The 15279-nt window shown below is 35.5% G+C and overlaps 2 protein-coding genes across 2 annotated transcripts in view; both read left to right on the top strand.

Annotated features, from left to right (window-relative positions):
• The window catches only part of MEOX2 (mesenchyme homeobox 2), a 36216-nt gene extending 33042 nt beyond the window's left edge, over positions 1–3174 (top strand). The window contains exon 3 of the mRNA XM_053467993.1: positions 1782–3174. Coding sequence (XP_053323968.1) covers positions 1782–2006 — 225 coding nt within the window. The 3' untranslated portion in view covers positions 2007–3174. The remainder of the gene's footprint in view (positions 1–1781) is intronic.
• A 9712-nt stretch (positions 3175–12886) lies between these two features.
• The window catches only part of AGMO (alkylglycerol monooxygenase), a 91514-nt gene continuing 89121 nt past the window's right edge, over positions 12887–15279 (top strand). Inside the window, exons 1-2 of the mRNA XM_053467269.1 lie at positions 12887–12913; positions 13055–13204. Of these exons, the coding sequence (XP_053323244.1) occupies positions 13079–13204 (126 nt within the window). The 5' untranslated portion in view covers positions 12887–12913; positions 13055–13078. The remainder of the gene's footprint in view (positions 12914–13054; positions 13205–15279) is intronic.

The following is a 15279-nucleotide window of genomic DNA, read 5'->3' as shown; positions in this document are numbered from 1 at the left end:
AGTTGCATCTTGTATTACAAATGGATATTGTGATAATTCAGTATAGGAACACATTCTAAGAAAAGGCATTTTAAAAAAGCCTATTATTATTATTTAAAATACATTTTCAAATTGTAAGAGTTAAGCTCTCAAATTATAATTCACTCGTAATTTAGATTCCGTTATATATTTTTAAAACCTCATTGGCTTACACACAAATGTATGTATATATATATATATATATATGTATGTATATATATACACTGTATATATATATATATATATATGTATACACATAAATACATATATATACATACATGTCTCAGCAGCACCAAGAGTGTTTTGGAGTCTAATTTATTTTAGAGATGCCCATTTTGACAAACGTGTCTTTTTGTTTGCTATATATAACTAAAAACTACATATATGTATATTTACCATAAATACCCTTCTTACATTAGATATATCAAATAAAGGATATCAAGAAATTCTAATAAAGAAGAGTATATGGTATATTATCTTCACTAGACACTGTGAGACATATTCATACCCGGGAGCTTTTCAGAAATCTCACTGACTGAGCCATATATTAGACTGAGATCCCTTTATCCAATAAAGACTAGTTAGAGTTAATTGAGTTGGCCCTGTTAAAATGCATAATGAGGAGAATGTGGTTAATATGGCAGCGTTTGACCTTGGTGATGGGAGACAAATGTTACGGAACTTTGTGGTTGATGAAGAAACTGTTCTTTACATTAACAGATGTGGAAACTTCATCTGTAGCTTTTTACTTGACTGCTCAGGTCTATAACCTTGCGAAATAACCCTACCAAAATTACCAGCAGGCAAATAAAGAAGCAAAAAAACAAACCTGTGTGGGCAGGGCTTTGACCACAGCTTTATTCATAACCACCGTTCATAATAATGTTGCAGGGCTTCCAGTACGGAAAGGGAATGCTGAAAAGTCCCTCAGGCCTAGGCCAGCAGACACTTAACTCTTCTCCATTGGTCCAGGAGGGTCCTTTATTGTACATTGCTAGGTCACAGTATGTAGTTACATTCAACATTGGCAAACAGAATAACTTTATTAAAATGTAAATGATAAATATGCCGATGATGTTTTTTTGAAGAATGGATTTTGCCTAGTGCCAAAAACGTAATGCAAAAAAGTCTTGTGCTTGTAGTCATCCACAATTCTGTCTCACTTAGATGATTTAAGATGGTTCTTTATTCTGTATTATCTGTTATTTATCCACACCAGTGTGCAGGAAATGTAGCAGTATGTTTTCCACCTGGAGCAATGCCTGGTTCAAATTTCTTTTGGAAGACCTGCACATAATTTGAATCTGTTTCCCCTTTCCTGGTATTAACTTTATTGTAATGTCTCTAAATTCATAATGGCCTTTTTAGTTGGTTCTTCCGCTGGTTCCATGGTTAAAATGTGGCATGGATATGTTTGATCATATGCAGAAATACGTAATAATGTTAGGAAAGCCAGACATAAATGTATAGAGCTTAAGTGAATATAGATGTTCCTTTTTGATTTCCGTGTGAAATGATCAAGAAATAGCAATGGTAATAGATTTATGTAGCTGTAGTAAACCAGGGTTTCAGTTTCCCTGTCCCCTGAAGGCTTCAAAGCTACTGTACTACATCTGTCCACCTGTCATTGGACAAGTTAGTAAATCCATGCCAGTAATCCAAAAGAATGTGTTGAGACATGCTGAGTTAGCCCATTCATTTTTTTCCCCGTCTGATAAAAATACTAAAATGCATTGATATCAATTTGTATTTTTGTTTTTAAGGTTAAAGTTTGGTTTCAAAACCGTAGAATGAAATGGAAACGTGTAAAAGGAGGTCAACAAGGGGCAGCTGCACGAGAAAAGGAACTGGTAAATGTGAAAAAAGGAACTCTTCTACCATCAGAGCTCTCCGGAATTGGGGCAGCAAGCCTCCAACATACAGCTGACTCATTAGCCAATGATGATAGCCAAGATAGTGATCAAAGCTCAGAACACGCGCATTTGTGATTCCAAAAAGACTATCAACCAGTTTTGTTCTCAGGAAAGAAATTCTACAAAGCAAGACTTACTGAAATATTTATACGCAACAGTATTTTGGGGAGCTAAGCCTTTGTATTTTTTAACTAAATAGTTTTTAAGATGCATTAATCCTTTGAGCGTCAGAGGAGATAAACACATTTCCTTGCTGCTCAAATGGTTAAAAGGGAAGTTAGCCATTTTAATGATGAAGAAGAAACTGGTTTGGATTGGAACATTCCGATACTTTCAATGAAGAAGTCAATACCTAGGGCAGGTATACTTTGCTTTAGCTTGCACTGAATTTTACTCAAAGTCAACACAGTTCTGATCTTTCATTGAAAAAATAGCAGTGCTGAATTCACCGATAAACAAAATAAATATAGCTTTATCTCTGTAAATAATCATATTACATTATTCCTGTCTTCACTACTATTGCAACACCTTCATATATGAAGTTGCCATTGAAAAACAAGACAGTCGCTTTTATTTCTATTAATCTCTTTCAATTTAACAAAGACAATCTTCTCAACTCCTTTACAACCAGTGGGTGGAGAAATGTAATAAGACATTTCACATTCCCATGGACCTATGGGTTAAGTATTGTAATTGTAAAGAATCCCATTCAAGAAACATGTTGAATTTTGACAATATTACTAATGGAGCATCATTCTATCTCCAATTCTTGAAGGTCCAATTGGATATTAATGACTGTGAGCAATATATGGATTGAGTATTGCCAATTATTTGTCAGGATAATAGCAATTTATGATGAAATTAAATTATAGATTTGCAAATGTTAACTATGTGTGTGTGTGTATAATAATATTGGACAATAAGTCACAATCTAATGGCTGCCATGATGTTATCTATTCTGGGACTTAATTTTAAAAAGAAAGAGCTACTTTCACACATATGCCTGATTTCAATAACCCTTGAAAAACTTTAAGCATATCTTATTAAAAATACCTGTACCTGATCAGAATCCAGAAAACACCTAGAGAAGGCAGATCATACCCTTTATACATGTGGATGCATGTACTTATATGCATACACATTTCATACATAAATGTTACAAGTGTGTTCATTTGCAGAACAAAGTATGCAAATAATATAATACATTGTCTGTACTTTGTAAATATGATCAATAAATTTCATTTTTAACTAAACACATTTCTCAGTTGTTTCATATCCATCTGAAAGAATAAAGATAAGACTTTTCCATTCATAATCAACTCATAATTCCTAAATTGTATACCCTCCTTTCCTACAAACTCATTACTGTTGGTTGCTATGAGGAATACTCTTTTGCTATCTGCCTTCTAGTTGAAGAACCCAACGTTCCAAAAGGATTTCCCAAGGAGTTTTAGCTCAGCCATTGCCAACAGTTGTTGTCACAATAGGTTGCTGCATCTCAAAAACATATTTCAGTTAAACACATCTAATTGAATTTGCGTCACACAACTCATGTCATCCAAACTTCTGGTGTTCACATGGAGGTTGGATGCATGAAAAGACCAGAAGGTAGAAGGGAAGGTGGAAAGTTTGACACTAAGTTGACAAGTGAAACAGAGCGGGCATTAGGTGTAGAGGACCTTGTCATTATGGAATCTATTTGGAATTAATTGATTGTGAGTAGGGAAAACATAAGTGATGGTTACTTGTAAGGCCTTTGATGGACTTTAGTTACTAAACATAAGACCTTTTATTTGCCTGCTAAGTTTATGAAACATCTGGGACAGATTATCATTGTTTAATAAGCTATGTGCTGCCTAAACTCTTTGGTGTAGTTTGGTGTAGAGAGAGAGAGAGACATATATTTTAGAAGAGTGACTCATGGAGTAAAGATTCAGTGATGCCCCATTATCTCTGCTTATTACATTGGTTACATACATTTTAGTTTGAATAACATGCAGGGAGCTGAAGAATGATCAATCAAGTTTTAAAGATGGGTAAAATGTGATTTGCTGCATCCATGGTCCCATGCATGGAAATTGCAAGAGAGTGACATTTTGAGTGATATATTTCACAAATATATCTGGGGCTATTGATTGTATTGAGAGTTGCCCTGCATTTTGGTTTTGGACCGCCCTAATGGCATGATGGTTTTTATCTAGAATGGCACAAGTGAGCTAAAATTTGAGAAGTTTCTGAGCTGAAACCTATCAGCAACCTGAGCAACCTGAGCAGCATTTTCCATTCTGGGCGAATTGTGTTCATTTGCATTTTTGTACACATGGTCTTCAACAGAATTACCAGGCACCAAACTGCTTGAGACTTGAGACAAAAAACATATCCATCCAGCAATCATGCTACAAATGCATTACCCTCTCAACATAGTTTTAATACATATGCTTTAATGCTTTCTTTTCACTACTGCCTGTATTAGGTCCCAAATTATAATGTAAGCTAGTGGACTACAATGTAGTAAAAGTCTCCAAAAGCATATTCACTAAATCTGATGCAATCTCTAGTCACTGCTCGGTGCATACAAACATGTGCAACAATAAAACTAAACCAACACCTACAAGTATACAATCATTAATCTCTTTACGTAAGCAGTCACAGAGTAAATTAAAGAAAAAATATATGAAAAGTTCTTACCTAAACAACAAAGGCTATATACATTTGTATAAATACAAAATATTAAGAAGGTTGCAGTCACTATTGGCATATTTAATCAGTCGGGTTATGAAGATATCCTGGCACAGAGATTAAAGGACTATATGAAGTTGAGAAGAAATAAGTATTGTGTGATGAGGAAATATTATGGCATTGAGTAAATGTGGGTTAGTGAACAGGAAGGAGCGCTGGTGTTTATAAATAGGATATTTGGGAGTCAGAAGAAAATAATCGAGAGTTGATTCTTTTGTTGTTGACCCCTGAAATGTGTTGTGAACCTCTAATCTACAAAGCAACAGTGTAGCATCAGAAAAATAACAGAAGCCTTTATGTAAAAAACAGAGTATACCCCACACATCTGTATTTAGTTAAGATTTGTATTACTAATTATTTGAAGGTCATTTTGGTGTCTGATTATAACACGAAGAGCCGAGGGTCCCTGGCAGTTGTTACTGCCTTCCTTACCCTCTGAGCCAGCTACAGATGCATAGCCCCTACGTTCCATGGAGTAAGAAGAATCTCCAAATCAACTACGGGTAACACGGAATTAGATGCAAAAAGAAAACATTTTATTGGGACTGAGCATGGTTTATAAACACAGTGCCGGGGAAGGGGGTTGACATACAATCCGAAACAGGAACAGAATAACACAATTAACACATAACAAGACACTGACTGTATAATACACAGTCAGCAATGGCACCAAACTCATCTCTTCATGCAGGCAACAATACAAATACACAACAGAGGTAAAAGTATTTAGGAATTAGAAGGCCTAAATGTAGACTAGACAGTGGGACATTCCTGATACGCATACATGGAAACATCATTCATTACACTGATATTATCCTTTTAATTGAAGATCACATTTAGCGATGACCTTGGATTTGAGACCATGAGTGATTAATATTAATTATATTAAGGGTTTTACAATATATTCCTTTATACGGTAGTTTCCTAAAAAAAAAAAAGTCCAATTCTGTACACATTTTCAGAAAGCACTCAACATATATAATAACACTTGGCTTCTGGAAAAATCTATATATCTTCAAGATCAACTACAAGTTTTTTTAGCAACAGCCACCATATAATGTTCCCCAAATTACCATGTTTAAGCATGACTTTTGAAAAATAATAAATCATGTTAAAAAGTGCTTAAAATTTCTCAGATAACTAACAATATTGTTGTTTTTCTTGTGTGAAGACATTGGCATATTTTACAAAGAAATAAATATAACATTTGCATGGTTAATTTATTTTAATTTATTTATTGACATTTAAAATAATTCATCTAGGACGATCTGAAGCTTTACAATTTTGGCAGATCTTGCCCTAAAACCACTGGAATTTGGAAGCATTATAACGTGAGATGTAGTTATTAATAGATGTAAGGTTTAAAATCCATTACCCTGAAGTTCCATAAATACTGCCAACATTATCTAAGAGACCTAGTTATATGCGGTCATAGAACTGAGGTTTCACACACATTCAGAAAAAAGGAAATAACAAAGAATAATGTACAACAGAATATATGTACCAAATGGTTCATTGAGCATATAAAGTTATTATATATACCGTGTACATACCGAATTGGCTCGATTATAGGCCGCACCCAATTATAGGCCGCACCCTTAAAGTTTGGTGCTTTTTTAAAGAAAAAAATATTTTTAGAGAAAAAATACACATGAGTGGAGTGGTAAAGCAGTATTTTATCTAATGAACAGGAAAACATGTATTTTATCATTTTTTGTTATTTATTATGCAGTTAGTCAGCATAGGTTATATACAAACAGAAATTTGGAAAGCCAATAGCCATTTTAAGGTCCCCCCTTAATTCATAATGCACCTTACTTATAGATATGCCACTCTGCCCCTGACCCCCAGATATGCTTTATGATCCCTGATATGCCACTCTGCCCTCTGATATGCTTTATAACCCTTGATATGCTACTCTGCCTCCTGAATATGCTACTCTGCCCCCCCACAGCAATGCTTTATAACCCCTGATATGCCACTTTGCCCCCCAGATATGCCACTCTGCCCTCTGATATGCTTTATGCCACCCTGATATGCTGGTTTGGCTGCAGCACACCTGCCCGGCACCCGGAACTGCATGTCCCGGGCATCGGGCGATACGAATTGCGCTTCCCTACGCTAAACCCGATTATATATAGTCTATAATCGGGCCAATACAGTATATATTATTCAACAATTTGTCCTTGTCTGGGAAAAAAAAAAACATTTTGCCCATTAAAATAACATCACATGGATCAGAAATACAGTGTAGACGTGGTTAATCTTGTAAATGACCATTGTAGCTGATTTTTAATGTTGTATCTTCATAGGCGTACAGAGGCCCTTAATCATTCCCATCACTCCTGTCTTCCAATGGGATGTTGTGTTCGCTCAACCATGAAAAATTCTTGCAGAAGATTACGTTTACAATTAAGATTTGCCCCATTTTGGAACTGGGCATAATAAAAAACAATAACTATGGTTTAAAAAAGCAGCAAAGGTATAGGAGGATTATAGATAGACTTCAGCAGAGCTAAGCTGGCTACCTGGGAAAAATTGAAGGTCTAATCCCTGTGCTAGAATGAGTAGAGGAGTCCAGGTAACTATGGTTTCTCCCTCATGTGTCTCTCTGTAAATATAACACAATCCACTTATGCTAATCATATTGCAATTGTATTGGACGTAAAACTATTGAAATATAAAATGATTATCACTGGAAAAGGGATCTTAGCTACTTCTTCTCAGGATCTGTTTGAAAAATCCTCTCTATTATGTTGTTAGAGACTGGACCCTTGCTTAGAGATAACTAGGAATGGTCTTAGAGAGAGAGAATTGTCAAAACCCCTTTTGGTTAACCTTCCAGGTACTGTGACTGCCAGGAATTGTCTTGGAGAAAACAAAACTAAGGGCAGACCTAAAATGAAGTCATAGAACCGGCCAAAGAGTTGGGTCAGGCTCAGTTCAAAAACAAAGCTGACAGGGTATTGTAGGTAACTTGGTGAAAGGTAGATGGAATTAGAGGATAGAATGAGGAGAACAATTAAGAACCACAACAAAAAAAGGATACAGTGATAGGGTTTATTGAATGTGATAGTGGAATGATTCAAACACAGAAGTAGAAGAATATCATGCATGTTTTTTCTATTAAAAAATATTTGTGGGCATTTTACAATTAAAATGTGACATTTATTTACTTATTTACATATAACGTATAACTTAGATTGCAGATATGAAATATATACAGAAACTTTGATCTTCCAAAAGATTATCATTTAACATAAAGAAAAAAACAAACAAACTAGCACATCTAAATACATTTTATTTAAAATATTATCTTACTGCTACAGGAAAGCTTTTTATGGTATCTGTATTACTACTAGATAAAGATATGATATAATAAATGATATCATTGGTTGAAAGGAATTCATATTTGTGTACCTGTTAAAAAGAATGAATGATCTAATCACGTCAGTTTAACAAATTCACAACTGAGATTCGGAAGCCTGTTTGAGAAATAGTTTGAGCAAATACCATCAGAATTGGGTCATTTTTAATATTTGCAGACAGATTATTTCCCTTGGTATTTTCATTCATGCACGAGCCCAGTAATAACATTCTTTTTATATTGCTGAAATCATTTTTAATACTCTGATACTTAAATAGTACCACATTGTTAAGAAAGCAAATCACATATGCAGCTGCATAAATTCTGCTATGTATACATTGAGATACATTCTTGAGGAAATGCATTTTGAAAATCTATTTCAGTAAAACTTGCACACACGACCGGGATGGAGAATGTGTAAAATTCCAAGGCAAAACTTAGTCGTCTAAGCCAGCCCTTGATGACAGCTATAGGTCTGTCCTTATATCTAGTTCACACCTAGGAATTTTGGAATTCTACATTTATTTTTAATTCATTTTTAACAGCTACATAGATCAAATCTAAGACTGACTGTCATAACACTTTGGGATATATTCGTAAGGAAAAACTGAACAACCTCTAAGGTAAATTAATATATAATGAGCAAAAAAATCAATATTGCAAATTCTATGTGGTTTCCTGCAACTTGGCTTTAATAAAAAATGGTCCATCATCAACAGTAGCTTAGGAAGGTAGAATGCATACAATAAATTCCTTATATGATGAACAGTCCAGTAGTGCTTTAACAGGACTCAAGCTGTGTTGAGGGACACTCACCGTGAACGCATCCTGTATTGTATCTAAATGGTTTTGGAACATGTAACTAAACATGTTGCTCTGTATGCCATTAAAGTATATTTGAAACAAGCAATCAAGATGTAATTGAAGTTTTCACTTTACAGCATTTACATGCGATTTGAGTAATTTTTTTTAGGAATTACAGTGCTTGTTATATGTAGTCACCTCCTTTTCAAGGGACCAAAAGTAATTGGACACTTGGCCGAGCAGCTGTTTCATGGCTAGGTGTGGGCTGTTTCCTCATTTTTTCATTAACAATTAAGCAGTTAAAAGGCCTGGCGTAAATTCTAATTGTGTAATTTGCATTTGGAAGCTTTCAATGTGAGATAAGAAGAGCTGTAATTAAAATAAAGCAGGCTGTCATTCGGCTAAAAAAACAATCAGAGAGATGGCAGAAACAAGAGAAGTGGCTAAATCAATAAATTGGTGCATCCTGAAAAAGATGGAATGTATCGGTGAGCTCATCCACACCAAAAAACCTGGACGGCCACGTAAGACAACTGGGAACTTGGTCAAGAAAAACCCCTTCACAACATCTAACACTCTCCAGGAGGTAGACATATTATTGTCAAAGTCTACAATTAAAAGAAGAGTTCATGAAAGTAAATACAGAGGGTTTACCACAAGGTGCAAACCCCTGGTAAGCGTCAGGAATAGGAAGGTCAGATTGGATGTTGCCACAAAACATTTAAAAATGCCTGGCCGGTTCTGGAACAATATTCTTTGGACGGATGAAACTGAGATCAATTTATACCAGAATGATGGCAGGAGAAGAATATGGAGATGGTAAGGAACAGCTCATGATCCAAACCATACCACATGATCTGTGAAACACGGTGGATGCAATGTTATGGCATAAGCATGTATTGAGACCAGTGGAACTGGGTCCAATTGGTATAATGAATTTGTTTTTAACGAAAATTGTCTGTTTTGTGCATTTTATGAATTAACAAGCACAATCTTTGACGAAACTGACAAAAACTAACTGCCAAAGAGTTCAAATCTGTCATGATTTGCCCATTTGTCTTCACATGCTGCTGCCATTACAAGCTATTTTGGCGCCATTACAAGCCTTTTGGTGCTCGTTGATGAGGTAAAGTGTGAGGGACTGTGTGTGGGAGGTTACATATCAATGATGGAGGTGTCTCATTGATGGTTTTGTCTGTGATTGATGGGCCCAACAACCTGTGAGAGTTCTTCCTTACATTTTTCACTCTGGTCAACCAGCATTTATAATGGGAAGGGACAAGCATTAGATATATGTTGTGCTGACACCATTTTAACTTGTCAGTAGCAGCAGTTACAGACTGATGGGAGTTGGAGTGTGAGACAGGCTGAGAGTAATGCTCATTACTAATATATAATACTGCAAATGAATAGTTCATTTTAGTGCAGAAAATGTACTGTTGTGGAGTGGATTGGAGAAGCTGTAGTGACTACTGTTGTGTATTACAGGGACTGCAGCAGACATTTCCCCCCTGTTCCTGAGTAGAGTTTAGTTGATTAAAACAGTTGCCCATTTTAGCTACTAGCCAAACCTGTAATTTGTAGACAACTTATTTTTTCATTATCTTTCTATTATATTATCTATTATTCTTTATTGATAAATAAATATTGGTGATAAAGCCTGTCAGTATCTGCCTGCCCCAGCCCAGTGCTCTACTGCTGCTGCACTTCTTTGACCGTCATTTCTCTGGGGAACCTTTTTTAAAATAATTCTAAAATTAAAGGTGAGTCCAGAAGGCGTCAGGGACCTCCCTCTTTGAAAATGTCATCCCCAATCAAAGAAAGGCCCTTAAATTTGAAGTCTTAACAGCCGGGAAACAAAATTCTTTGCCCGAAAAAAATCTCAAAACCAAAATTTTGTCCGAAGCTATTTTGCTCGCTGTGCACAAGTCTCATATAGGGCTATATTATCAGCTCACATTCAGCCAAATGCTGCAAAACTGATTAGGTGGAATATTATTAACCTGACCTCCATCCATTTGAACATGCATTCTACTTGCTGAAGACAAAACTGAAGGCAGAAAGACCCACAAATAGACAGTTGCATGAAAGGCCTTCAAAAAAACACTAGGGAGGAAACCCAGAATCTGGTCACATCCATGGTTTCCAGACTTCAATCAGTTATTCACTAAAAATGTATAACCAAGTATTAAGAATGATCATTTTGTTTAGAATTATGTTAGTTTATTCAGTTACTTTACAGCTCCTTGAAATGAGGGACTCTGTATGAAAATTGCTGTAACTTTGAATAGTTCATACAATATTTTTGTTAAATCCCTTGAATTAAAGCTGAAAGTCTACACTTCAAACATATCTAGCTTGCTTTATTTCAAATCCATTGTGGTGGCGTACAGAGCCAAAATTATGAAAATTGTGTCATATCGTGCTTTACTGTACAGTATACATTAAAGTATACTGACTATATTGCTTAGCTTCGCTAGCAAGACTTTGTAAAAAAAAAAAAAGTTACACATTCTACTATGATATATTTCAAATATTTTCATTTTACTGGCAATGTGTAGGTTACTTCGTCCAAAGCAAATAGCATTCCCTAGACTTTCTCTAACAGCACTGTTGATTTATGAGTGGTACAGCACTAAGCAAGATTCTTGGCTTCCTCTAATCATGGAGGGAGTGGTTGGGAATTATTTTATTTGTATTTATTTTCTTTCTTTTGCAGTTCTAAGATGTATGACAGATTGATGGATGATTTTTCACTTGAAATACAGCACAAAATTGTGTGGTCTATTGGTGTAGGATTTATCAAGATTCTACAAGGCAGCTAGAGGTTTAATAATTTATTTATATATATATATGTATATATATATATATATATATATATATATATATATATATATATATATATATATATATATATATATATATGTACATATATATATATATACATATATATATATATATATATATATATATATATATATATATATATATATACATACATATATACATATATATATATATTACCATGTATTTGTTTTAGCCTAGGATGCTCCCAGGCTAAACCATGCCCATCGAATGCATTTAGTGAGATCTACGTGTATTTAATTAATTTGATTTTAATCAGTCCTTGGTCTCATCAGATTCAGGATATGCATGTATGTTTAAATGCCCTTAATGTATTAACCTCTACCACTTCTGCTTAGATACTGTTCCACTTATCTATCACCCTCTGAGTAAAGTAAAACATATTTGCATCTAAACCCCTAGCCCTCGGGTTTTTCATTATGACAGCTTGTTCTAATAGACTTTCCTTCTTGGGTTTTGTTTGCATATTTAAACGTTTCTGTCACATTTGCTGTCTCTTCTCTCCTCCAAGCTAGATATTGAGATCCCTTATTCTTTCCTGATAATTGTTATCTTACAAACCATTCACCATTTTAGTAGCCCTTCTAGGTTACCCTCTAGGTAAGGTTTGACCAGTGATCACTGCCATCAACCATTATTATTATACGTATTTAAACTATATGTGAAAGAATCTCTGCTATTTATCAGTTGAGCTATGCGTGGAACATCAAAATAAAGTCAAGGAACATGCAAATCCATGAAACTTGAAGGTGTTTATATGGTTCATAGTTAAGCAGAATGGATTATGGCAAATGTAACAAGAAACTGACATTTTAAAATGATTTTCCTTTGTACGTTTCTCAAGGGTTGGAAACCATTTTCACATTTTTTTAGCATTAAAAGACACTTTCCTAATATAGTAAAGTAATATATCACCTTTGGGTTCTCTTGTACATTTTTTTTTCTTGAGATTTTTTTTATTACATACTGATGTCTAAACATTGGTGGCATTTTTGGGGAGTGATTAACACCGAAGCCACCCCAGGCAACAAGCCCAGTTTAAATGTCATTTACCTCAGGATGTAATACACATTTTTTATTCCTGCATTGTATTGCCTTTGAACTTTTGCCTGATTGCATCACATGGTTTGTTTATCTTCAGTGTCACACGGTGTCAAGTTTCAGTGTGCGTTTGATTGAGCAGGAGAACACACCAGTTCCGTACAAAGTGAGATTTTTCAGTTTATAAATGCTTTAATCCTTCATTTTTTTTAGCTCCACAGCTTCTTTGATAGAGATAGCTTAAAAGGTTAATAGGAAGAAAATTGAAAAAGGCTACGCTAAAATGTTTTATGTCTTTTAATTACAGAAATTATACAGACTCCCATCAATAATGGTGAAATACACTGGTCAGACTGACCTGTCTGTCTCCCAAGGAATCCGGATGATGTTTTATGTTCTACACCCTAATGAAACCTCTTTTAAAACTATAGAGGAAGTACCAGATTACGTGGACAAGGTGAGATACATTTTGTTTGCCTTTTCTTTCATATCTGAGCAAAATCATTCAATATAACATAATGGGCAATTACTAAATTATGTTTTTGAACCTGTAAATTCGAACTAGCAGGGGCCCTAACACTGAAACATACCAGGTTTTTTTGGTTCCAACTTGCGGACAATCCAATACACGGGTAGCAGAGTATGTTCTGCCCATGAACCCTCCATTTCCACCTCTTTTTGGTCAATGTGGGCATCCATTTCAGGAGAGGTACCACTGGAGAGCCCCAAGGATTATCTCAGATCGTAAATAATGACTCTTTTTGTGAGCATCTTATACAGCACCAAATATTTGTTTTACATTGATATAAATTCAGGATTAGCAATATTTAGGATTTTGTAGCTACTTTAAATTAGCTGAATAACAGGTGAACGATTGAATGTTATATTTGATTGACCCCATAATAATAAATAATAATTACAATGTTATATTTTTGGCCTGTAACTGTCATAATCCTAGATATATAAAAAAAACACTTATGGTAAACCATACACCCATTCAAAAACACAATACAATATGATGTCATAACCTTAAGATCTGCAAACTAATCCCATATCATCATATGTTATGACGTAATATTAAAAATTACACACTTTAGGTTTAAACAAACTCCACTATTAAGAATGCCTTAATAATACACATCTGCCACGCTCAGTTGCTTGCCACCTGGCAGCAATGTATTAGGCTGATTTGCCAGAGGCCTTGAGCAGCGGGTTCAAGGGGGAGCCAGTCTCGGAAGACCATTTTTCCTTGGCTGCTCAATGAATTGGTTACAAGAGAGACGCCTGATCTCCCCAACCAGCCCATTTACCCTGCTTGAGTATACCAAGCTACCACAGTCTCCATAGTATGTACAAAAGGTGCTACATCCTTATAAGAGGGAGAGTGTCAGGATATGACATCATTTGATGGAGGGGGCAGCTTGTTGCCAGGACTAGGGCAGTGGCCAAGCTAAATTCAACACTGACTCCAAGTGCACACCTTTCCTTGGCTCACATTGTCATGCAGAGAAACATTACTACATTTGGTAAACTGACATAGAAGAGTAAAAAATGTAAGTCTCTGAAAAGGATAACATGCTATTTGAAAGATGATGAGCTGCTTTGAGTGAGGAAGGTAACCACCTGCAGGGTCAATACCAGTATGCCAAAATACCAGACTTGGTAGCCAGGGGTTATAGGACAATATGTTATGTCCTATTGTTGGACATCACATTTACACTGTTGAAGTTCTGTTGTCGAAACCATCCCAACTAGAGGTGGGCAAACAACTTAGCTGAGCTCTAGTCCCATTTGGATGAGGACCGCTTGCAATTATATGCAAATGAATCAAGTACATTTGTACATGACATGCATGTAGGATACGGTGTATTCATTTTAAAACACGTCACTGTCTTTGTGCATGCCGATACTTACACCTGAGCGTAAATATTTATCAGCTTGATAATACAAAAAAATCTAGTGTTGCTATTCCGCCATAGTCTTACAGGTACTGATTAGACGCTATGTGGGATTTCTGGCCGTGTTTGAGCAAAGGTCGTTTTGCAATCTTTGTATTGACAGCAGTAAGGAGATAATAATAAGTAGATATAATAAGATCATAATTTATGTCAGTTCAATTGATTGCCTACATAACAGGTATTCTTACCGTGTGTGTAGATAGCAACGTATTTACATGGGGAGCTACTCTAGCCCTGATCTATGGAAACTATCCCAGCCGCCCCCTACATGGCTGGCCGCTGGCTTTCCTACATCTGAGCATCAAGAAATACGATATCACTCTAATGGATGCACAATGCCAGGTATAGCATGCTATGGAATCTCCATTGCCCATAAAGCAGTCATTCAGCTAGTAGTTTCAATAGGGTGATTTAAAGCTGATTAAGCTGATAAAGGCTTTATTCTTCTTCATGGAACAATGGAGCTTGGGCATCTACGCCAATGGATTTAGTGAGGGAGCAGAGAGATGTAAATTCCACTTTTAAAGCGATCACTATTTTATTTTCTGAAGTCACAGCCTGAGCATACCATCCA

Source organism: Spea bombifrons, chromosome 5 (assembly GCF_027358695.1).
Source record: "Spea bombifrons isolate aSpeBom1 chromosome 5, aSpeBom1.2.pri, whole genome shotgun sequence".
Classification (NCBI taxonomy): Eukaryota; Metazoa; Chordata; class Amphibia; order Anura; family Pelobatidae; genus Spea; species Spea bombifrons.
Note: the sequence above shows the minus strand (reverse complement) of the source record. Positions and strands in the feature narration are given on the sequence as shown.